We start from the raw sequence: 25,934 nt of genomic DNA, 5'->3' as shown, positions 1-25,934 counted from the left end.
TTGATTGAGGTTGTATTGAGAGAGCAAGAAAATTGGAGCAGGGCTGTTGGTGGTGGAGGTGCATGGCAAACCCTCCTGCTCCACAGCCTACCCCGCAGGAGAACAGCATGCCCAGGAGTGCCCACTGCTGTAATGAGCAGGGTGGGTTCCCAGACACCCACTGCTCGATCTGTCAGCCTCTGCAAGAAACCTGAAACACTGAGTCCTGTAAAGCTTGCATTAACAGAAACAGCAACAGCATTTTAGGATATTCTCTGTAAATACACCATAAATGTAAGAGACACTCTATAGTCACTTAAGTCTTTTGAGAGAGATATGAAGCAACATGATCTTTAAGGTGCCTTCCAACCTAAACCATTCTACAATTCTATTTTTTGTATGAAATACATAAATTGCTTTTAATTTCCAGAATTTTCTGCTAGTAGCTGCAGAGATCCATACAAAAATGGCCTCAGAAAGCCAAGTACTCTCATCTGTTTGATGTGTTGTTTGGATAATGTTAAAACACGTGAAGAATCAAACCAGGAGAGATAAGAATACAGAATCGCAAAGCACCCAAAGAATTTTCTTCATAACTTTTAAATATATTTCTCTGGACTCTAAACTCCAAAATTCTTGCTAACAGCTTGACCAGCAATTACCTTTTCAGCCGTTTAGGTATAATTTTAACTAATTTCTTCTTTTCCATTCTCCATAAGAGAGTGATGTACTCAACACACAAACTTTGCATAAAATAATTTCATTTAGTTGTGCCATTTTTAAAACATTCTTAATGGAGGCTGTACATCTTGTTAAATTTCTGGAAAGCAGCTTTTTTTCTTTGTTCTCAAGCTGATCGCTTGGCCATAAAATAATGGAGTCTTTGTGTTCATGAAAATGACATTAGGGAGTGCTCCTCTCTTAGCCTTCCTGTGGCAAATGAGCTGGTACAAATGGGAAGGGGATGGTCTGCAATGAAAGTGGCGTGAAGTCAGCAGTCTGTATCTCTTTTGTTTGGGTAAGTTTCAGGCCTCTTGTTCAGGTTAGCAAAAACTGATTAACAGAGCTGTGATGCTGCTCTTTGCTGACTTCCTCTTACTGCCTATTAGTAATTTTTTCTGATGTGGCCTTAAGTGTCATTATCCATATCACACTGATAAATGTGAACACCAGCATCACTCATTAAAGCAATGGATGGAGGTGGGAGTGCATATTCATTGATAATGTGTAATCACAGTACTTTAAGGAACTGTAGAAAATCACTAGCATTCAGCATACCACTGCCAAAACAGTGGCTGAGGTGTTCCTAACAGATGGCTTTCTATCCTCTTTTTAATGACCTGCACTGACAAAGATCATACAACCTCCTTGGTAGCTTTTCCAGTGCATCAGTACACTCAAATCAGAAACCTTATCGTTCCTAACCTAGGTTTATAGAAGTGCAAGATTATTGCTTCTTGACTCATTGACCTTGGTCTCAGAGGACAGATTATTCCTTTTTTCTTTTTTTGCCCCAAGCATGAGCTTTCTACATGTTTGAAGACTGTTATTATTTCCCTCTTAGATTTATCTTTAAGTTGTCAAATCACCCAGTGTTTGCCATGAAGCCCTGACCTCTGACGCTTGCTGTTTGAGGACCACTGCCTCAAATTTTTGGCTGTGAAACTGCACATTTCAGTTCCGTTCCGTCTTTTGAAAGTTTTGTCTAGGAATTTAAGAAGGTTGCAATAACTAGAGGAAAGGGAAGAAACAACAGCTGGGATTTGTGCTCCTGACAGCCATGATGTGACTGTCCTTGATAGCAGGGGGGCTGCAGTGCTTTGAGGTGACGGCGGTGCAGCCGCCTCCGTGCTGCCGGTGCCGGTGCCGGTGCCGGTGCCGGTGCCGGTGCCGGTGCCGGTCCCGCGGGGCTGCCCCTCGCTAGATGGCATCACCGGACCGATAGATCGCTCCAGGAAGGAACGCCGGGAAGGATGAGCTCCTGCTGCAGGAGTGTGGCTGGACTATTGGGATGGGGAACAAATCAGCACATGTGGAGGCCTTGCTTCCTCCAGCTGTGCTGGCTTCTTAGAGATCAGTGAATGCCTTTATACTGCGTTTCACTGTGCAGTCTAAATGTACTCTGACCCCTTGTCATTTAAGCTCTCCGAGTCTTATCCTGACGGCTCTTCTTGGTACATCTTCCTGTTAATATTTCTTTAATACGCAGGGACTGAAAATACACTTCTGCGACCAGATTTATGCAGCTCTGTAGGCAAGAACCATGAAAAGCACTTGGTATGGGTGTGATCTGAGAGCTGTGTTAACAGATAGCTAGGGTGAGATCCCAGGCAAGAAGAGTAAGGCTTTCATTTTATGTATTAAAATGTGATAGCAAGCATAACAGTAGGTGGTACATCACCTACAGCAGGAGTAGTTATTGTTGAACACTACCTGTAAGTTGTAAAAATAATGAGATCACAGAAAGCACAGGAGTGGTAACTTTGTGCCTGCACAGGGTAGTCATAAACATGAAAAGTGAATAGTGTCTCGCAAATGTCCCCTGGTCACACTCTTCTGTAATGTCTTTTTTTCCAATAGGTTTTTCTGATGCAATTTTAAATGCCTCAATTTACACAGAGTTCTTCTCCCTACCCCGTTCTTGTGGTACTTGTTGCTTGAAGTTTCCCATTGCACATCAGATTGTTCTTGAAGTGTTCACGTGGCATCTGTATAGGAATGTTATGTAGAAAGTAAAATGAGTCTTGACAGAATTGTTCTTGACAGTGCACAGTGTCTTGGGAGACAGAAAAGGATTATTTCTTGGTTTAATAAAAAATACAGTTTTTCTTTAATATACATATACATATGTATATATTTTATATATATATATATATATCTGTTTGTGTGTTAGTATGCACATGTGCAAATATAAGAGGTAGATGATGCTGCAGCTTCCAGGAAAAACATTTCTGAGAACTTAAACTTCTTTCTTAGTGCAAGAAGTGCCTCAAAATAGCTGATCCATTCGAAGCTTCACATAGAGTTTCATCTCTTCCCCAGACCTATTTTAATTTGAGATCTCAGAAGTAGGGATTACCTGTAATGTCTTCTTGGGGAAGCAGGACAGCTGAGTAGGATTTTTAGTTTATCAACAGATGTAGTCTGTGTGTCATTGTAAGATATCTATCTACTGAATTTTATTTCTTCATTATGCACTTCGTTTCCACTCCAAGCATAAAAGCACATTTACACGAGCCAACGTACTCAAGTAATCTTCATCAGATTCATAAATAAAATGGTACTTGAATATTTTACTGCCTGTCAAATTAGACTGCAGCAGCATCCTGAACAGATCCCATTTTCCTCCTACTTAGCTGCATTCAGTTGAGCAAAACAATTTCTTCCTTCCATCCTAAATTGTTTTTCAGGTTTTTGAGAATGTCTTTACCAGGGGATGTATTTAAAGGTGTGTGAATTGATGACTGGTAGAGTTTAATAGGCATCTAAGTATGCAAAATTTGTTGGGAAAGTAGGTGTTGAGTGCAAATAGTTGTAATGTACATAGAAGAGAAATCTCAAATATACTTCTATGGCAAGTTTGTATGACAAATATATGTATTAGGATCAGTAGCTTCAGCAGTCTAAGTATAGGTGAAGATGGAGATTTCCAGAATGTTTATGGTCATTTCCCACTGATAGGTTGTCTTTCTGTAAATATTAACAGCATGGCAATACTTATATAACAAATGATCCTAGTAAATCTTTAACAGGAGGAAGAAATGTGGATTGTGTTGCCTTGAGCGGTCACTGTGCCACCTTTCAGTCTTTTTACTTCCAAGCATATGTAAGTGTGTTGCATGCATCCCATCAGAAGACATTCCTGACAATGGAACAAAGCAGATTTTTTTTCCACCTGCAGATTATTCACTTCAATTGTTCACACGGTGCAGTAGGAAGGATCTGGAGAATCAGACTAATTGAACTGAATGTCCAGCAAAGGATAGTTACCTCTGCACAAGTTTAGTGTCCAGCCCACAGCTTGTTAGAGTGTCATCAGAAATGGTTTCATATAGTTTGATAAATCTGGTCTGTCACGCTCAAACTAGCATAGTTATGTACAGCAAGGAAGTGAATTCTTTTGAGAAATAAATAATTTCCTCTAAAATATAGCAACGGATCCTGTCCTGCCTCCTAAGTACATCATTCTTGCTTTGTAGTGTACTGGAGAAACATTGCTATAAATAAATATAAATATAATAAAATTGATATAAATAGTAACAGAAAACCAGAAGGAAAAGTAAAAACAAGGAAAGAAAGAAATTCTGTCTCCAAGACTTGTGTATGTAAAACTATGGAAAGTCATTCAAACTACCTACATCAAGACAACTTCCCTATAGGTGTCATGTATCAGCAGTCACAGTGAAGTCAGGCTGCAGGCTTCGCCACATACATCTGCTTCTCATAACACTTTTAATTTGTGGTGTTACCCTTTTCTGAAGGAAGGGATTCAGGATGAGATGAGCAAGGACTGCAGAGCGGGGCTAACTCTGGCTGTGGGAGCAGTTAAATCAGCCATTTGGGAACACCAGTAAGAACAGAAAACATAGGAAAATGGCCTGGATTTCTCTTTCAGTGTCCATGGACCTCAATAAAAAGTAGGAATAACATTACATGCACAAGCCATGCCAGCATCTGGCTGTGGCATTGTGCTCCTAGGAGTCTTGACTGTTCTGCCTCCAGGACACTGCTGATGTGGTGGCTGGTGAGGCAGACCTAGCAAGCAGGAGGGTGAAGATTAGGGGCAGATTGAATAGGGTTCTTCCAGAATGGAAATGGTGGGGACTGTCAGGAAACGGTACTTTTTAAGCTTGCTTGAAAATGTTTTAGGGAAAAGTTGTTAACAAGCTATGTTTTCAAGAAAAGATACAGCCTCACCTTGAAGCTGACTTTAGTTAGGGCCAGCCCTTAAACCTTGAACAGCCTTGGGGTTCTGGGCTGTGCATCAGAGATCTTTGGTTCTACCCGCTGCGACACACGGGGGAGAAGGGGGTGTTGTTCAGCTAAGAGATGTCAGAGCAGTGATAGCTTCTAATTTAGACATTAGGACTTCCCTTTAAATATAGCTAAAGGTTCTGTTCTCTTCCTGACAGCCTTTGTCATGGGAACATCTCAGAAAGGTGGGAGAGTGGTGGTTCCTGCCTTATAATATTAGCCAGAAGAAACAACATCTGCTCTTAGCTTCCTTAGGAAAATTCCTAATAAATCAGGCCTTTTTTCATTGGAGACCTATGTTTAGCTACCAAAGCATTTTAAATTTTGCAGTAAATTTCTCATAGGCCACAGGAGTAGAAAGTAAGTACAAGAGGAAATGACCCATGAAATATTTGCAGAGGTGATGTTTTGTGTATGTTCTGCTAAAATGTTTCCCTCAGTGTATTAAGTGTTTATATAGCGCTACAGCCACTATTAATCCAAGTAGTCATGTTTTTCCTAGCCCACCATGGATCCTTACCTTATGGTCACCCCCTTGAAATTAATCAAGGTGGGCACAGAGTTGTCATCACTGGAAAACAGTTTATTATTTTAGAAAATGTCATCTATTTCTACCTGACCAGAGCTGGATGTTGCAAAAAATATTGAGAATGTTAATGTTACACGGGCAGTAAAAAATCCTCTTTAATAGGCAAAAGAGGCAAATGAAGAACCAGTTGATCCTGTAATTCAACTGGTAATATATGATTAGCTCAAAATTCAAGTACCACATACAAAGGGCTTACATTGTGATCTTTAAAATCCCTACTTTTCTGAGAACACTGGAGGAAAAGCTTTTTCTTTAATTTAATTGGACATCCTAATATATGTTCCCTGTTTATAAGCATGCATTAGTAATAGAATGCAACCTATCCTTAATACTGGTTTGGTTTTCATTTCTCCTCATATTTTCTACCTCTTCTTTTCCATCTGATTTTCAAGAGGTTTTTTTCCCTTTTCTATCCAATTTCTGTTTCATTTGTATATAGAGGCAGGAGCAGCTTGAAAGACACTGTTTTGTAAGCAGCTACTCTTATATTTGGCACATAAGCTAATTCTTAGCTACTTCAAGCAGAAGTTCATCAGGTTGCAAAGTTCTGCCTCATGACAGGCAGAAACTCACTGGGGTGTCATTCTGAATTTCTGGTCTCCACTGGCCAATTCACCCATGCTCCCTTTTCCCCCCTTTTTTATAACAGTAGCACTGCTACACTCTTTTTTTTCAGATGAGAATGAGATATTTGGTACTATAATATTAATTTCCTTTGTCTCCAAACATAGTATCCCCTTTTCATGTCTGCTCCTAATAAATGAAGAAGTGTAAATATCTGATGTTCTTCTTGCCTGAACTGGACCAGGATATTTAACTCTTCGGCCTTTTAAAAAATGGCACAGTTTTTCTAAATACTTTCTCAGTCTTTCTAAAGTATTGAGACAATTGCAGAAAACATAAAAGCTCAAAATATTTTATATCTGTCACTCTTCATTTTTGCTATTATGACATTTGCCTCTTCCTAACTTCCTATCTTCCAGGACTGTCATCCTTTTATTCTGTTTTTAAAAGTTTTTATCCCCTGGGGGATGGAGAGAATGATTTATCTCTTCCTGCTGCTCCCTGTTCCTGATATCTGCCTCATCCCAGGCCTCCAGAATGTAACCATATTTTGTCCAATCATTCCTGTGTCACCCTTCATTATCTTTTCTTATCTTGCTTTATGTTAACATTTCCTTCCCTCTGTCTCTCATTTTGCTTCTGCTGCTTAAATGAAAGGCAGTAAAAGAAAACTTGCCTGATGTAATTTGAACCATCACTCCCTTTCTCCTCTGCTTGCTTTCATTAGATGACATTTAAGTTCTTTTGCAGAATCTTCTGTGATGCAGTTATTTTTCCTGTGTTTCTGTTGAATGCTCATGATGATCAAAGAAGTGTCTCTGTTAACTCTAAAAATGTGAAGTACTGTAAGGCTACAGTGGATAGGAATATACAATGAATATAATTCTCTGTGTCTTTGCTGATTGTAACATTTATTGCAGCTCTACTCTGTTAGTCAAGTCAATAACTGTTACCTGCAAGCCAGCATTAAGACAAAATTTAGGGAAGAGCTATAAGTTCTTTCTCATGGCAGAGCTGCAGAGAATTTGGCTATGGGTATTAATAGCTAAGCTGTCATATTGCCTTTGAATTTAAAAGATAGAAAATACTTAATACTATTAATACTTAATACTATACCAAATACTATTTTCATTGTAAGAGATTGTTAGTTGTTAAAGCCACTAAATACAAGTTTATTTTTTTGGCTGAATTCTAGGGATTTTTTTTGGCCTCATACTGCTATGCTTACCTAAACTGTATAAATAGAAGATAAATTATTTTTTAATTTAATCAAGTAGGTACCCCTTAGAAGCAGTGACAATACCAAGAAATACACTGTTTCTGTGTTTCAGTTCTGGACTAAAACCTTGCTGAAAAGGTGCCTCTTGAACATTTACCCGCTTTATAATCCAAATAGCAGTTAAGGGATGATAACTGCAGTGTCCTGGCAGTGCAGATTTACAGACATTGGGTCCAAAGGAGTCCAGAGCCAGTAGGTGTGAACTGACCCTACCAGGGAGCAGCAATGTAATGCACAGCACAAGCACAATTCATAATTATTTTTCCACAAATACAGGAATTATTTTAGAACATCAAACCGCATACTTTAATGAAGTAATTTTGTGGCTGTAGTAGAGGAGAGTCGTTGCCTTAAGGACTGGATTATTATCTGTGCTGGAAGACACGACAAGCAGTTGTACAGCCTCTCTCTGAGTATGGTCTGGGAGTTCTTAATTTCCAGCTACATAATTCCCCTCACACTTGCTAGCCCAACTCTGTTGCACACAGTTAAACTGCAAGTCAAGAAAATGTCAGATAAATGTCAGGTTAAAAATCAGATAAAATATCAGATTAAATGTCAGATTAAAATGTCAGATAACACAAGAAAAAATGAACTCCAAACTGGATACTAAAGGAACCTCTGATAATATAGACAGAGGAAATTATATTGCTTTGAAAATACATCAGGACGTTGATCTGAGAAGAGGGTCTGGCAGGACCTTAATATGTGGTGGTTCTAGACAATTCATTTTATTTGCTTCTATATCTACCGTCAAGTTAAAAAACGTGTATTTTTTTTCTGATAGGATACTTGGTGGATCACAAAAGCAGTAATTGTTTTTGAAAGTGTATTTGGAAGATTATTATAAGTCTTTATACAGGCTAGCTGCTAATTTGCTATTCCAGACCGTATTTCAGAGATTTGAGATAAACTTCAAGTTGTTTAGTAACAAGAATGGAAATAGAAAAAAAATGCATTTGTTCCATGGTAACATATACATAATACATTCCAAGGTTGTGTATAAAATACTTAGATATTCATTTTCCTGCTCCACATCGTTGGATTAAGTTTTCTCATAAAATCACAGGGGGCAAATATTTTGATTGTTATGTTGATTGTCACAGTCTTCTTGCTTCAATTTGTTTTTATTAAATACTTCTTTTTATTTTGTGTAAATGATCACACTGCCAAAGAGCCAGAGGTTACTAATGAAGGCTTTGGCATGCTTGAAGGTAACTGAAAACAACAGAGAATTTGAGGTGAAAGTTGGGACAGTTGTTTTGTTAATGTTTTGCTTTCACTGATCTATGGGTATGTGTTAATATATGTCAATGTCCAAATAGCTGTATGTTAAGTGATATTCATAAAACCTAGAGGAAAATAATAAAGATTTTAATTTAGGCTTTGTACAAACCATCAGTTGTACATCTGGCAGTGACCATAAGTCCCCCACTTGGATACACTGAATTTAAGGACCAACAAAACTTTTCTAAAGTTCACTTATATTTCCGTTTTTCCATTTTTCAATTTGGATGGCCCATAAGCATTATTGGGGAGGTTTTACTGGCTAGAGAAGTTTCGTACTTCTCCACAGTGTTATTCCAATGAATTGCTTCTTTGTTTTTCAAGAGTGGAGCTGTATGACAGTTGCATAATCACTTACAGTAATTTCACGATTATAAGCCGCACTGATTATAAGCTGCATGTCCGGGTGTTGGCAACATTTCGTTATTTGTCCATACATAAGCTGCACTGAATTATTAGCTGCACTTTCGTTCGCAGCGAGGATCCGCGTACACCTTTCCCAAAGTTGCCAATTAGAAACAGAATCGCATGATCACGGGGTTTACTGGCTTGGGGCCGCCTCCCCAGGGCCGGGCTATGCCTGCCGCCGCTCCGTGCCGCCTCCCCAGGGCCGGGCTATGCCTGCCGCCACTCCGTGCCGCCTCCATGGGGCAGTGGGCTTGTATTTCCAGGTTGGCAAATTTCTGAACTTTGTTCATATATTGGCCGCATCTGATTATAAACCGCACTTCTGGGTTGGGACCAAAATTTTAGTCAAAATGGTGCGGCTTATATTTGTGAAATTACTAACTCATTTTTCTTTTTCCTGTTAAGTAAGAGCTCCCTGTTATCTGAGCTGTTAGCTCTGATTAAATTATTTATTTTCTGATTTATCACTGGTGCTTTGCTTAAAAGTTTTCTTCTTATTTTTATTGGTTTTTTGCTTTAGAAGAACATGGTGAAACGTATGCCATAGTGGGAAAAAAAGGCTTCATGTGTCATTAGGAAATCATTCCATTTGATTTTGAAGGCTTAACACAATGCTGATACTCCATCACATGTTAAAGCTTCCATAATTCTTTCTGCCAACAAGGTGCCCATGGCTCTGCTATACTCCTCAAAAGTGGCTCCTGCGCTAGATTAATGAGCAAGTTTTCTGGCTTTTATTTTATCTGGCTTTCAATAAAATCTTGCAAGCTTTGCTAGTTAAACTCATTTACAGGTATGAGTTTGTATTCCACCAGACTATCTTCACCAGCTGCAATAGTATGCTAGGAATTATGTCAAACTCTGCTTTCCTGGGCCATGCTGGCCTAATTACAGTAGAGTATGCTTTAATGAGGATTCTTCTGAGCTGCCTTTGCCTGATATGGCAAACAGCCCAGAGGCAAATTTCAGATCCCAGTGTCAAGAACTGATTCATTGCTTGTCTGGAATTAACAGATGGACTTCAGGGTCTCGATAGAGAGCTAGAATAAGACTCTCTTTCAGCTCATGTATTGAACCCAGAGTTGTTGACCTTTTCCAATGCAGATGTAGCTCAAAGGCCAAATATAACAGATATGTCAGGTAGAAGATACTGTACAGATTATGGAGAAATAAGACAGTTTTGATTAAATTAATTCAAAGGCTTTAAATAGCACATCAAATAATGGTCACAGACAGTGGAAGGCATTTCATAAGGATAGAAAAACAAAGAGTGTTCAGGAGTAAAACAGATCTTTTTGTTTGAGGGTGATAAGAGTGATAGGTCACTGGTTAAATACAGTGATTTCACGACTATAAGGTGCACCCTTTTCACTAAATTTTTTCCCCGAACCCGGAAGTGCACCTTGTAGTCCGGTGCACCTTATCTGATGGACAAAGTTGTGAAATTTGCCAAACTGGAAGTGCGAGCCGCAATGGGGGGGCAGTGCCGTGGGAGCACCGAGTCGCGAGGGGGGCGGGAGCAGGCGGCCACAGCCGGCAGGAGCCAAGAGGAGAGGGAGGGAGCCAGCGCCGGCTCTGGCCCGGGCGGAACAAGAAGCCGGGCGGTGCCACCACAGGCACTGGGGGAACGAGAAGCTGGGCGGTGCCGACCCTGGCCCGGGCGAGGGGGAAACGAGAACCTGGGTGGCCCTGGCCCGGGCGCGGAGGGAACAAGAAGTGCAAGCCTGCAACAGCTCCGAGCAGAGCCCGCCCGGCGGCGGCATCAGAGCAGCGGCGGAGAAGCCCCTGCGGCCGCCAAAAGGCGGCACTGGCCGAGCCACTGCGGCCACCAAAAAGTGGTGGCGGCGAAGCCCCCGTGGCTGCTGAACCGCGGCATCGGGGAAGCCCCTGCGGCCACCGCATCTCGGCGCTAGCCAAGCCCCCGCGGCCGCCAAATTGTGGCGCCGGCCGAGCCCCTGTGGCCGCCAAAAAGCGGCAGCGGGGAAGCCCCTTGGGGCCGCCAAATCGTGGCGCCGGCTGAGCCCCTGCGGCCGCCAAGAAGCGGCAACAGGGAAGCCCCTTGGGACCACCAAATCGCGACGCCGGCCAAGCCCCTGCGGCCGCCGAGAAGCGGCGGCGGGGAAGCCCCTTGGGGCTGCCAAATCGCGGCGCCACCGGAGCCCCCGTGGCCACCGAGAAGCGGCGCCGCCGGAGCCCCCGCAGCCGCCGAGAAGCCACGGTGGGGAAGCCCCTTGCGGTCGCCAAATCACAGCGCCGCGGGAGCCCCTTGCGGCCGCCAAGAAGCGGCGCCGCCGGAGCCCCCGTGGCCACCGAGAAGGGGTGACAAGTGACGCAGCCCCGGGGAAGCGGAGAGAAGCGCCGCCGCCGCCGGCCGCAGGGAAGCCGGGACGCAGCGCGGTCGCGCGGTGGAAGTCGGTTGCTGTGAGCCGTGCCAGCTGGCGCCGGGGTCGGGCGGGAGTGCCGGGGCCCGCTGCATGAGGAGGGCACCTGGGACTGCATTTAAAGGCTACACCGATCTTTGAAAAATGTTTGCAAATTGAGCACCTGCCAGCAATTCGTTACTTTGTTGCACGCCGCGTGGCTCCTCGCAAAAAAAAAAAGTGCGCCTTATAGTCCAGTGCGCCTTATCTGATCTACAAAGTTTTGAAATGTACCGGCTCCTGGGGGGTGCGCCTTATAGTCCGGTGTGCCTTATGGTCGTGAAATTACTGTAATTGAACTTTGCCATCTGTATTTTAATTGTTTGAACCCATGAGACCTTATGCCTAGCCTGCTTTGTTTCTGTGCTCCACTTCCTTCTCATCTAATGTTGTGCGTTTTCCAAAACATCAAAAAAGAAAAATTGTCATAGCATAGCATATGAAATATTGTTGCTTGTTATAATATGGAGGGTGAAATAATGCAGTTTCTACTTCTAGAAACTCTATTGCTCATCCCAAACAATATTCATGCCTCAGGAAAGAAGGAGGGAAAACACAACAGGAAACCTTCTTTCATAAATCTGTTTTGTTTAATCAAAAATATCATTGTTCTTGGCTAGCTCTCAAGGCAAATGTCATGGCATCCCATAATGCTGGCTGCAGGAACAGGCTCGTATTCCCCTGGTAGACTGTTACACAGCCTGACCTAAATACAGCGAAGAACTGGAAGAGTGGCCTGGTTATGAGCTGGGAGATTTTGTTGGAGACATTCTCCTCAGATATGCCAGTCCACTTTTTTGGGAGACATCTGGCAAGTCCTAGTACAGAATGATACATTTTTGCCTCCTGTCTAGTTCGACAGTAAACAGCCAATTTGAAACTTCTTTTAGACGGTTTTTGTTCCCTGCCATCTGTAGATGTTTGAATGTATAGTGTATGGAACAGCATTATGTTTAGCACCCAGCATCTTTCAGTCTTTCTTTGATACTACTGTTTCAAGCATGCATGTTCTCTTCCATTAAATTGCTAAAGTTCAAGTGGTTTAAATCTTATTTTTTCAAACTAGAGAACAGCATTACTCACATACCAGAAGGCTAAGTAATGTCTGGGATTTATTAAATCATTCAGCAAAGTTGACCACAGACAGTTGCATATAGAACAAGTGCTGGAAGAAAAATAATCTATGATGATGTTCATTATACTACAACACACACAGACTGAGAGCCAAATACTTGGTATCATTTCTGTCTCTACAATTATTATATTTCTTTTTAAACCTTTAACTAGCTTGACAGTTTTGGTTATAGAGGGTTGGAGCACAGAGGAAATATGTAGGGAAATTTAATGTTAATTTGCAATCTTGGTAAAGCAGCTATGGGCTATAATAAGATAAATATTTATTGGTAACTTTAATGAATAGGTAATTTTTACTGCCAAATTAGTGTTGCCGCACACTTTTAAAAATCTTACACTGCAAGTGTATTTGCAAAATTCTATTGCTGTTTTATTTGGCAAAAAGAACATTAGTGAAGCTCAGATTGGAACAGGGCAGGTTTTTGCGTCTGTTCCTAGTATTCCAGATACTTACGAGTCAGTATTTGCCGGTTTATCAACCTTTCATAGATAAAGTGCTACTTGATAAAAATGCAAAAATAATAAAATGGATGTTACTGATCAGTCAATGCTAATGTGAAGTGTCAGAAGTAAGTGAACAGGTGTTTTTTTGAATTTTAGGCCCTTACTACTTTCTAAACATTTAGCTCATTTCACAATCAGAAACTAAGTATCCAAAAGTTGAGCGAAGGCAAAAGGAAATACAGTAATTTCACGGTTATAAGCCGCACTTCCGGGTGCCAGCAACTTTTCATTCTTTGTCCATACATAAGCTGCACCTGATTATAAGCCGCACATTACAATACATAGTGTGATAAAAGTATCTATTCTATCACCATCTGTTGAGGGTGGGGGCAGTGATCCTTATCTCAACGGCAGATATTCTGCTAATGGGCCATCCATTGAAACCAGGCAGGGCATTGTTCTTTATCTTTTCACAACCCATCCTTCCTCCAGCGAGTCATTGTCTGCTAATGGCCATTGAGTCCCACTGTGGGACTGATAAAATTACTGCATCCCATTGGAAGTTGCTCCAGCCAGGGGGAAGAGCCCAACATTTCTTACCAAGATAAAAACAGAGGGTTTGGGACACTAAGGGAGCCCCTTTCTCCACTGGACTCCAGAGGAAAACCGGATTTCTCCACATCACCACTGGACCTCCAGAGGGAAACTGCACCTTGTACAGGAACACTGCTTCAACTGAATCACATCTGTCACTGCAGGAGGATGCAGCCACCATTTAATGGGACTGCTGCCAACACCCTGCCTGACAGGATGTCAAATTGTACTCTGGCTGTGTCAGGGTTTGGGGTTTGTCTCTTTGTAGTACTGTATTTCTATTTTAATTTCCCTAGAAAAGAACTGTTATTCCTAATTCCCCTATTTTTGCCTGAAAGCCCCTTGATTTCAAAATTATAATAATTTGGAGGGAGGGTGTTTACATTCTCAATTTCAAAGAGAAGTTCCTGCCTTTCTCATCAGACACCTGTCCTCCAAACTAAAACAGCAACTTTTTCTTCTTTGTCCATATATAAGCCGCACCTGATTATAAGCCGCACTTTGGGTTCAGACCAAAATTTTAGTCAAAATGGTGCAGCTTATAATCGTGAAATTACTGTAAATATTTCCTGAATGAAACTATAATCTAAAATATCTTTGCTATTAACTATTATGAGCAAAAGAACATCAAACAAAATGATTATGAAAATTTCACAATAAAAGAGAAAAGTCATACCAACTTATTTCTGCTATAGTGAATCCTCTTGGTTTGATTGGGTACTGTATGTTACAGCCCAGAGAAAATTTTAACTTTGCTTTGCCTTATTTTAATTGTGTTGTTTGCACATAAAAGGATATTTGTTGTGTGGATTAAGTGGTTTGTGAGCAGGATTCGATAACATAATTGTGTTTTAATTTTTTTAGAAGACTGTGGGATGTATTTCCCAGAAGTGAAAAATCATCCAGACAAATATTTACAAAGATGTCCTGACTCTGTAAAAAAGTGGCTGAAGCAACTGAAGAATGCTGGGAAGATTCTGCTGTTAATTACCAGTTCTCACAGTGACTACTGCAGGCTTCTGTGTGAACATGTACTTGGGTAAGTGCAGAGCCCATTTCAAATTAAATCTGCAGAACAGCAACTGGAGATAAGCCTGAGTTATTGGGAAGCTAATTTGAGTTTTGTTTATGTATGGTGAATTATTTGGTTCTGAGTTTTCTGCTGGGCCCCTCTCTGGTAGAGCTTTACAGGGTACTTGAGACAAAGATCTGTGAGTCTGTGAGCTGTATCTGACCCACAGCACACTTACAACCTGCATCCTTTTGGGGGCATCATAATGGGATTGAAGATGCCAGGGAATTACCTTTCAGGCCAATATCCTATACGCTATCTGATTCCTAATTTTATTGTAAACTTTTGCTAGACTGTCTTATTTAAGCCACTTCTTTTCATGCTTCTCCAGCAGTGAATGACACTAGTAGTACTATTGCATTTCCTTGCAGTAAAGCTTCAGGAAAATCTTACCAATACTTTTTCCTATTAGTGGTTTCCAAAAGATGTTTGTGCATGAGAAATGTCCTTCATCACAGCAGAAAAGATAAAACAGGCAGTTCATTGCACGTGGCAACTGCTTGAGATTGTAGTTGCTGATCTCAACAGCTGTTTTTAGCATAATGTTAAGAACAGGACTGGTCAAATCAAATTCATTGAAATTCAGCAGAACTATTACTTACCTAGGAAAAAAAATCAATTATGCAAATAGTGAGGTGAGTGACAGAGTGAGACTATGAATTTATTGTGAATCAAATAAACAAAGTAGTTCAATGTGAGCCTACCTTGACAATCAGGATATGCCAGCAGAATTAATATAACAACACTGTAAGAAAACCACAGGTAAGGTAAAAGACAGAGCTGCCTTCCCAAACCAGTCCTGCCAGTATCACTTCTCTTTTGTACTCTCTGGGCTAAATGCTAAAATGAAGCATCAACTGTGCCAGTTCTCACTGCTTTGCTTGAACGTTACACCTGCTCGTTTGAGGGGCAAATCTACCTCCTGACAAAAAAAATTCTCCTTTATGAGCAAGATGCCTGTGAATTAACTCTTTTGTGTAAATCTGTCTAGTTATTTCCTAAGTGAAAAAAAAAAAGAAAATTTTTGGCCACATATAATGACTTTGGCTTTCTGTTCCTTGTTGAATAGCATTCAGCTGTTTAAGGTAGCTGTAGAAATCCTGCTGGAAGACCATAAGCAAGATATTAGAAGCTATCAGTTGCTTTTCGAAACACCAAAAAAGATATCCTGCTAGAAGGATACTGTGTCACTCTCTCTTTCCACAGAAGTGTAGGATGTTCTATGGTATTTATTAAAATCATATTTTCCAGTGTGGCTTTCAAGTAGCTTTTGGAGAACTGAGTACTCCACTGTCCATTAGACTTTAGTGAAATGGGGTTATTTTCCTGAAAATATAAACTTTTTATTGGTTTTGTTTGTTCCCTGCCTCTCATATCAGACAAAAAGACTCTCTGTACCTGTGCTGCTTTTTGCTGTACTAGAATATAGTTTAGGTTCACACCTATTATCTCTGCTCTTAATTAACCAGGCTAACTGGTTTTTATTCTTGACATCAACACTGCATTTTATTCTTGATATCAACTCTTATGAATTGCACCTACAGTCATTTATTAATTTCTATTCTTACTCCTTTCAGTTAATCAATATGATACTGAGAAGCCCAAAATTGTATAGTATGAAATTAAAAAAAATTATAAATATGAAAAACAGAGATGCATGTGAAATTTTAGCCTCTTACTCCTAATATCCTTACTTTGTCCTTAACTAGAAAACATTTTGGTAGGGAGAGGATATGTGAGAAAAAAAACCTTCATTTTGAAATAAAGTGAGAAATGTTTCCCAGCAAGAGCACAGACATACTCCTGGCATCAGTGTGTAAGACATGGAAACCTTACAAAGCAAGTGCCAGTTCATTCACACAGTAGCATCGTGATGTGACTTTTGAGTCTTACCTACCATGAGGATGCTGTCCAGTGAACTGAACGTTTAAGTGTTGGCAGGAGCACACCTAAAGATAAGTCAGTCATCACATAGTCACTGAAGCCAAGTGTGTTTCACCTTTTCTGGAATGTTAGCCACCTAAAAGTGAGGAACTTCGTGAAGCTGGTCATATTGTTTCCTTCTGTGGTTAGTGGAGAGAAACCACTGGGCATTGTACTTGGCAGTTCATTCTGTATTGTAGAATTATGAAATCATTATGAATTAAGAAATAAGTTGGATGAATTACATTTCAAGAATGTGAATATTTCTCCATTGGCTCTGTCTGTTGAGTCAACCACTATCTGAATTCAGAGAGCAATTTTTAGGAGGTTAAGGTTATGATACATGTATAAGATCCATCCTGCCCTTTGTGCTAGCTACTTTCTGTATCCACAGGCCCCTCTACCAATCACAGGCAGTAACTGGAAAAATTAGCTTTTTGTATAGTGTTACATAGTAATGTAACACAAAGTCTCTCATAAAAACAATAGCTTTGTATATGAGATTGAATATATTGTTTTAAAAAAGACTACATATAATGCATCTACTCACACAAAGCAGTTTTTCACAGATTAGTAAAAGGTTACCAAATCTTCTGGAAAATCTGTTTGTTCAGTTTCAATTTATTGGAACAAAGCTCTTGCCACTTTTTTCACAAATCAGAGAATCACAGTCATTTAGATTGGAAAAGATAATTGAGTCCAAGCATTAACCAATTTGTGTTCACCACTAAGCCATATCATCCAGTTCCACATCCACACATTATTTGAACACTTCCAGGAATGGTGACTCCACCACTACCCTGGGCAATCCTTTTCTGTGAAGAACTTTTAAGTAAAAGAAATCTAAACCTGCTCTGGTGCAACTTGAGGCCATTTCTTTTCACCCTCTCAGTTGTTAATTGATCTTTGTTGTGTTTCTGAAATGTTTGCTTGGTTTTGCAAATTCAAGCTTAACTTACCCATAGATGGATTATTTGCACCAGATGCTAATTTGAAAAGTTTATCTCTGTTGATACTTTTCACCTGAGAACAGAACCCGGCCTGTTTACTCAGCATCTGGAATCTTCTACATGGAAGCAAATTCTAAAAACACGCCATTGTAATATTTAATACTGGTTCTTTTAAAAAGGCAAAAGTTTACATATGGTCACAGGCGGAGAAAAATCAGACAAAGCAAAAATTTCATTAGAGAAAGGAAATTTAATGGACTTTTAAGGCTGGAATGTAATTTTGAGCACAACCTAAAAACTGTCTCTCATAGAGAGGGCATTCAGTTTTTGATATCTCAATCCCTTGGAAGATCATGAATTATTTGAAAGTGATAGAGTTAACTGATTTACTTCCAGCAAATTTCCTCTACTGCTGATAGCATTTCAGTGCCTGTGTCTATCCTGAACTTGCCATCTGTGATTTCTTTGTTCCATGCAAGAGTATCCATCATTTTTGGATGTTGTAGGCAATGAAGTCACCTAAGCAATGAAATATTTCTGATAAAATAAAGTACCTCATAGATGAGAAATGTTTTCTTATACGCCATGCTGAGACTTTCGAACCCATTTCAACTGATGGGATTTCCACAGTTGAGATAACAATGTGTATATATGGATCTAATGATCATCGAAACATCTGAATTTTGTTGTGGGATTCAGCTGGCAGATGAAGACTTGTAGCTGGTGGCTTTTTATTTGTAGTCACATGTCCAACCTCCTTGTGACCAGCAGGGATGCAGTGAGAGCAGCCAGCAGAGTCTGAAGAGGGAGTTCAGCTATCAAAATGGTGCTTCAATTTCAGAGTATGTGAAATTACACTCTAATTTTCATTGGCTGTACATTAGATCTCAGTTGTCTGCCAAGGGTATCTCAGGCCTGTGCATACCTTCAGTATGAATACCAACAATATAAGCACCTGTTTTCAAGTGTCTTCAGTTACTTCCTACCCCATCACTTCAGATATTCTTCTTTGAAAATAAAATCCCTCATTTACAACTTTCTGTCCATGTCTATGCATATGTTGCCATCTCAGATTAAGAATATGTCATCTGTTACATGTTCTTCTGAGATCAAGGAGCACCTTTTTACAAATAATGAGTGTTTCCAAAGATCACTCACTGTGAGTTTGACTCTCTTTTGACAACCTCAGGAAAAGAAGAATAAGGGTGACATTGAACAAGCATTGGGAAAAAAAAAAAGGTGACAGAAAGTGCCTTGAAGAAGTACTCTGATATTTTCTTAAGTCTTAAAGAGTATTTCATGACATCTTAACTAATTTGTTGGTTTAACTAATCATGTTTACTTTACTTTCTAGGAATGATTTTGAGGAGTATTTTGATATTTTGATCACAAATGCTTTGAAACCTGGTTTCTTCTCCCACACACCAAACCAAAGACCTTTCCGAACTCTTGGTAAGTTGCAGCTGTAAGTCCCTTCTCATCTGCTTATGTCTGTGGGGGAGGGGGGATATATAAAAATTAAGGCAACTGAACACTGGCAGTGGGGTGGGAAGTGAGCTAAAATTCTGTTGCGACTGAGGAGCACTGAGAAATTAAAAATTACAATGTTGAGGACAATTAAAAAGCAGAGCTTTGATAGCAATTAAAATTACATTGGGGGCAGATATTGCATCTGTAATGAAAAGAAAATCTTTTTCTTTATTGTGCTCACAGAGTCATGCACAGAAAACGCAATTTAGTTCTGGGAAAAAACAAAACAAATATTTAAAGAATTTAAAGGAAATTTAGAGAACTGTACAAATAAAATTGTGAATCTAAAGGAAAGAATTTATGATGGAAATCTGACAGCATTAGGTGTGTTTACTTTGGCTAAATAATGACAGAGAAGGTGAAAAGGAAGTGCCCCTGTACTCACATAATTTAATTAAAACAATCTGAAACACTTGGCAATGTTGTCCATTAGGTAATTAAGGTTGTAACACAGGAGGTTTATAAGAACAGTGTTCATTGAGCTACAAATAACAATGTAACATTATTGAATACAGTTAATTTTTCCATGTTTTGGTAAATACCTTTATGATTGAGTTACCTGCAAATTAATCTTATAGCCAAAATATGCCAAAATATAGCCAAACTATGGTTTATCATTTTATGAAAGGAAAGTCAGCATTGTAGCCTAAAAGAAATTTTGCTAGTGGAACTTTTACAGTAAAACTGAAATAAGCAGCAAAAATACATCTTGAAACTACATTTTAATATTTCACATATTTATATAGGAAAATAAGAAGTATCTTAGGTGTGATTATTTTAAAGGATTAGTTCAAACAGATGCCAAGTCAACAATTTGAGAAAAAAAGTAATCTCAGAAGGGAAATTGAAACTATTTGTATGAAAGGAGAGAGGGGAGTAAAATCATAAAGATTGAAAAAGGCTTAGTTCTGCAACCATTTGATTTAGTTTTGTATAAGGCAAATTGAAAATAAAATGTAATTCACTTTGGTTTTGTTTTAAACAATTTGATTAGCCTGACTTCCTGAGGAAATCCTGCTGTGTCCCTCTGTCAGTAATCCAGCCAGCAACTTTTAGACCCGTTGGACAGCTTCATTGAATTTAATAGAGTGCCAAAAAACTCCAGGATACTTTGATGAGGTGGGGGGGTTTTGTGCAAAAAAAGAGCAGAGTAGAGGGAGAAGACCAAGTTGTTCCCTCCATGATAATATGTAACATTGGCATAACCACCACATTACACTGTAAGGACCAATTTTCATGAAGCTGTTTCTTTTTATGCTTTCAAATAGGAGCAGCGTTATCTGGAGTTCTCTTATTGACTTGGTTTTCATTCAGTTTATATCTTGACGATGCAGAGGGGCTCAAATGTCGATCAGTCACTCATTATGTTAATACCTTATTAATGCAAAATAAAATGTAGTTTCTGTTCTGGACACTTCACTATGTAAATAGATAAGGGACACAAATGTAACTAAAGCAATCATCAGATAAATAATTTGTTGAAACTACTAACCCAGGAGTGTATTTTTCTTAATATGTTTGTATTCCAATGACAGTGGTTTCTTCTGAAAGACCAACATTCAAAGCAAAGACTTGGACACATAAGACAGGTTTTTAGAGACATGTTTAAAAGTACCGTAGAGCTTATTTAAGAGTACATGAAGTTTAAACCATAAAGGTAGGAGTATTTATATGAGAAAATACCTGAAATAATAATACATTTCTATAATGTTTATTTTGCTGCCCTACCTCTGTGTTCCTCACAGCAGCTGAAACAATGTATGGTGAAACTTCTAATATGTTGACAGGGAGCAGTTTCCCAGTTTTCAATAATTTTTTAAGGCTTGCTTTCGGAACCACTGAAAATACAAATCTTCAGTTTCTAGTTTCTTTCTTCCTGTTGGCACTACAGACTTTGGGCAGAAGAGTTTGGCCACTGTGCTGCAGATCAGGGAGACAAAATTCCCATATTTTTCATTGAAAAAGTAAAAATCTATAGGTGGACATCATAGTGAATATTTTCTTAAAGCACAGAGACTAAACTTTTGCTAAGCTAAATTAGGGGGCAAAAGCTTGTTCTAGGAAGAAATGTGTTGTAGAAAATGAACTGAAGTAACTGCTTATCATTGTTACCCAATCTCAGCCATGTTCTTCCAACCATCAGTAGGTCCGAGCTGAAATAAATTCCTAATAATTCCATATTTTATGTGTTGTAAATGGACTGAAGGATAAGGCACAAAATATGGATATGTTTTTAATTTCAAAAATCTCAAGTGTTGCATTGTGTTCTGGAGCTATTTATCTATAACAGGACTTCTGCTGCAGATTTACTAAAGGAAAGATTTTGAAGTCTATTAAAGAGAAGGATAAATTCTTTTCAGTGAATAAGTTCAAAAGGCGATTGTATTCAGTAGGCATTTGAAGGAGAAAAAGAAACAGAATGAGATGACAAAGGAGGCATTGTCTGGAAATGTGATATTGAGTAACAGTTCTGAAAAAGTGGGTTTTTCAGTAGACAAGTAATTTTAGAGCTAATCCATTTAGAAACCATGAAAAATTATTTTAATTGCTCAATTAAAATTGCATCACTACTTCGTTTTCATTTCAAGATGTGCATCGTTTAAAGCAGCTAAAACACTGTTTGAAAGCCTAAAAGATTTGTATGACTGGGGCACTGAAAAGCACAATAATTATTTATTTAATTTTGCATAATTGTCTTTCAAAATGTATCTTTTTATGTATTTTTACAGATTTTAGGACAGCTACACTTCTTTTGACCTGGCAAAACAGTTTTTATAATTAGGGATAACTTATGTAGCAAAGGATGTATTTTGTGAGAGCAGTGCTGCACATAAAAATACCCCAGACTTTGCTACCATAATATGAATATTCCATATATTACTTGTTATTCATGAGGTTGTGTTTTCTTTTACATAGGGAAATTCTTCTCATCGTTCTTGAAAGTACTAATAATATCTTGAGCTACAGGACCTAAGGATCAGGTTAAAAATGTTTGTGTAAATCCTGTGTTGACAAGGAAGGATTTTCTTTGCTTTCAACAGCTACATCCAGCTTTCAATAATTTCTCGTTCCACTTGGGGCTTGAAGGAATATAAATAGAAAATACAGTTGTGAATTATATGATAATCTGCAATACATGAAGATTTCTTTAACATTTGACAACAGGGCTTTCCCTTTATCACATCACTTTTCAATGCATATCAAATTACTCACCTGGCTGCCAGTCCTGATCATTGCCAAATATATCTTTTACAATCCAAAATTATAATTGAAATGCTAAAGATAACCCTTAATTCCCTGAAAGCCTTCTCTAAGTCTGTATTCACAGGGAAGTCTGCTAGGCCTTAAAGAAGGCTTATATATCTTTTATTTTCAGCTCAGTCACAGCTGTCTTTTCTGATCTGTTTTTTGTTTGGTTTTTTTCCCCATAAATTGAAAATTTATTGCTGCCTGTTCAGTGTCTGAATTTAAAATACCCACTTAAGACTTCTGGACTGAAGAGCATCTTTGGTTATTAGGGACTGCAAGACTTCAGAAGGTGGTAATCCCATGTCTGCCACTTAAGTTTTCTTTTGCCTTTTTTGTGAACTGGATTTGACTGTGCCACAGATGGGCTGGATGAAAGCCTGGTAGTGGGAAGGGGGACCATGGGAGGAGGCAGAGTGAGAGCAGAGCAGTACATAAAAACATACAGAGGAAAGGGATTGCACAGTGCTGGGGTTTTCTGAATTTCAGATCTTTGCTTTTTGACTTCTACTCTTGCTTCAAGGAGGACTTTTACAATAAGGCTAATATGTCAAACATAGCTTAAAATGATACACCCATGTACTGGGCTGACTGGGGCTCCCAGCCGACCGTCCAGCCACAGCAAGGGATGCAGCACTGTCCTCCCAGTCTCAGAGCTCAGGGAGCCTTTTGCAGGGAAGCCCACGAAGAGCCTCATCTGGCATCTCTCAGGAGGCACAAGCAGAATAACAACAGCACCAGCAAAGAGCACCTGTGTAATCTTTTCCTCCAGTGGCTCACGGTGCTCCTTTATGCAATGCAGCTGTGCTTGTTGCCATTTTTCTGGAGATGGTGCCTCTTCTTATCAGTTTGTGTGGATATATTCTGTAGCATGAGGCCACATAATAATGCACTTTTGCTGGGAGCTTGTGGCAGAGTGGCATGTAAAGGTTGCACTGGCTGCACGCTGCATTATTCAAGAGCTATCAAGTCTAGAACTGTTTCGTTCTACAAGAAGATGCCTTTATATTGTTATAACATCCCACAGTGCCATGTGGCCCTTAAAAGCCATGCTACTCTTTTTAAGGGAAGTACTGTTTAGTAATTATTGAAAGTGTATGGGCACTGTTTTTCATGTGCTTTCCAGCTGTTTAGGAAAGAAAAAGGATTATAACTAACAAGTCATGGGATTTTGTACACTGGTACAAAACTAGATCTTCTGGTACCTCACAGGATCGTGACAGTAAGAGTCTCTTAGTGCTCTAATATCAGAAACAGGTTCTGTTATAAGTGAGCAATAGGAGGTCCACTGTTAGGGAAGGGATAGAGCATGTTGTTCTATACCCAAGCCACCACTGCAAAATAGTTCCCTACTCTTATCTCAGCCAGGGATTTTCATTTTATCCATGGATTCTGAGAAAAAGGAGTTTCTTTTTGAGCATCAAGTTAGTATGGGTGACTATATAGACAGATCTTCACATTCAGTGATAGAACCTGACTGGTTTTAATTTTTATTATGAAAAACTACAAGGATTATGGAAGTACCTCATAAAGATGTCACCTTCCTTCAGGTGACACTCTCTTTGGCAGCATGATCAATGTCTGACTGCACTTTCTGAAAAGTAGGCTAGGGCAGGCCTGTAGGGCTGACAGTAGGAGACACATAAAAGAAATTTCATCTCATATGTTTTCATACATATATTCATATTCCACTGGAGAAGCTCGGAGATTGTTTCAAAAAATCCACGTCAGGCTTCTTGGATAAGTGTTTCACCTCCTATCATTTGTTTAAATGATCTTGCTCTAAAACTATTCCACTTTGTGTACTGCCTTTGCAAAGATATCGCCACTCCACAGATATTTTTTTTCTGATAGTGTAAACAGCTGTCTCAGAGACTTCTGGTTTCCTGATATTATTTATGTCCTGTAGACAAACATTTAAAAAATCAGCAGATGTTACCTTGTAATGAAAGGGACTTGCCAATTTATCTTTTTAATGTTTGCTAGATAGTGCCTGTGTGTAGTTTGAAATCAACACTTTGGGAATCATTTGAGAATAGAGGCAATCATTTCCTATCATGTCACCAATGTTTGTGATTAAGCCATGGGATACATAAATTGAAAGTCTTTTAACTGTCCTGATGGGTTAGAAAACTTTTTTCTAACAGTTAAATTTTATTTCATTTTTGATAAACATAGTCTCAGTAGACAGTTGCAGTTTGGATTTTGGATTTTATGTGTCCAGTACAAAGTTCTGTGTGAAAGCATTAAAAAAAGGTGTGAAAAGCAGAATAAAGTTAGGCCAGCACATGCTCACATCCTTTTGCAGTGCAGGTTGTTAGTCACAGGCTTCATTTTTTCTGATAGTTTCCAAAGTCCTTGGCTACCATATTTGATGGTCTTTGCCTCATAAAAACTAATGCTTTGTACAATTTTGTTCTATTACAGAAATAATGAATTAGAAATTGAGGACACACAATTGATCACTAATTGGCAGTGTATCTTTTATAAACCTTTTGTGAAATGCAAGGGACACTGCAATTCGCACTGATAGTGTGAGTGTCCACTACTACAGTGACATGGTTAAACTGGTGTAAGTTTGTCAAGTTGTGACTCTGTAGTAGTTAGACCATATGGAAGCCAAAGAATGATTTTCCTTTGCAGCACATTCCTCCTGGCAATCTAAGCTGGGAAGCCATTCCTTTTCTTAGGAAGAGGAGTGGAATGAGTGTGTTTTATTCTGTTTGTTTGGGGTTGTTTTTTCAATGGGCTTTCCTGGTAATTTCTTCAGAAGTTCTGTGAGGCCAGTTTGTCATTGCATCATTTATAAAAATTTATCTATACAAATTATGAGTTTCACTCAGGCATTTTACAGCACATCAGAAGCTGGAGTTTGAGCAGCAAAGCTCTGTTTCTGTTTCTAGCAGGAGGGCACTGTGTTGGCCTGACTACAGCAATTCATTGTAAACCTGGAGCAAGGGCCAAGGGCTGGGATTTCAGCTGATGCCTGAAATTGGCTGTGGGAGGTACCTGGTTATCAGCTGAACCAGCCAATGTAAATTGGGTTTGGTCCTCCTTCTTGAGCTCCTTTGGCTCAACCATATTAGCCAGAAGAGCCACCAGGACACAGGCTAATTCTTTAACATTTACTGTTTGCCTAAACATTGAGGATTATGCAATCTCATGGTATGTGTGAGTAGGGATTTCCACCCATCCTCTCCCGCAAACCGCTATCAATACTGCAAATTCAACCGTGTTTGAGTCTGGCCCAGCATTCTCAGAGATATTACAGCCTCAGCAGGCTAGAGAGGAAAAGATGGGCCTATCACTGCCAAGACAGAGAAAGGCTGTGGTATAAACTTCCCCTTGATTAGCTATCTTAGTATCCATCCATGAGAGTCTAACTACATCCATGAGAGCCTAGCACAGCACGAAACAACTTCATAGAAAGATAGTCCCCATTATTTCCATTGTTGTTCATAAACAACTCCTTGTCTACTTGAAATTATTTTTTAAAGAAAAAGATTAAACCATGTTTGAAGTGAGGTATCTCTTTGTTGCT

General features: G+C 39.4%; 2 protein-coding genes across 2 annotated transcripts in view; one reads left to right on the top strand and one right to left on the bottom strand.

The window, feature by feature from the left end:
• The window catches only part of NT5DC1 (5'-nucleotidase domain containing 1), a 125,673-nt gene that overhangs the window by 66,665 nt on the left and 33,074 nt on the right, over positions 1-25,934 (top strand). The window contains exons 7-8 of the mRNA XM_033054795.2: positions 14,537-14,711; positions 18,972-19,069. Of these exons, the coding sequence (XP_032910686.1) occupies positions 14,537-14,711; positions 18,972-19,069 (273 nt within the window). The remainder of the gene's footprint in view (positions 1-14,536; positions 14,712-18,971; positions 19,070-25,934) is intronic.
• COL10A1 (collagen type X alpha 1 chain) overlaps positions 1-25,934 on the bottom strand; it is an 80,257-nt gene that overhangs the window by 51,087 nt on the left and 3,236 nt on the right. The window lies entirely within an intron of this gene.

This window comes from Catharus ustulatus, chromosome 3, assembly GCF_009819885.2.
Source record: "Catharus ustulatus isolate bCatUst1 chromosome 3, bCatUst1.pri.v2, whole genome shotgun sequence".
NCBI classification, from domain to species: domain Eukaryota; kingdom Metazoa; phylum Chordata; class Aves; order Passeriformes; family Turdidae; genus Catharus; species Catharus ustulatus.
Note: the sequence above shows the minus strand (reverse complement) of the source record. Positions and strands in the feature narration are given on the sequence as shown.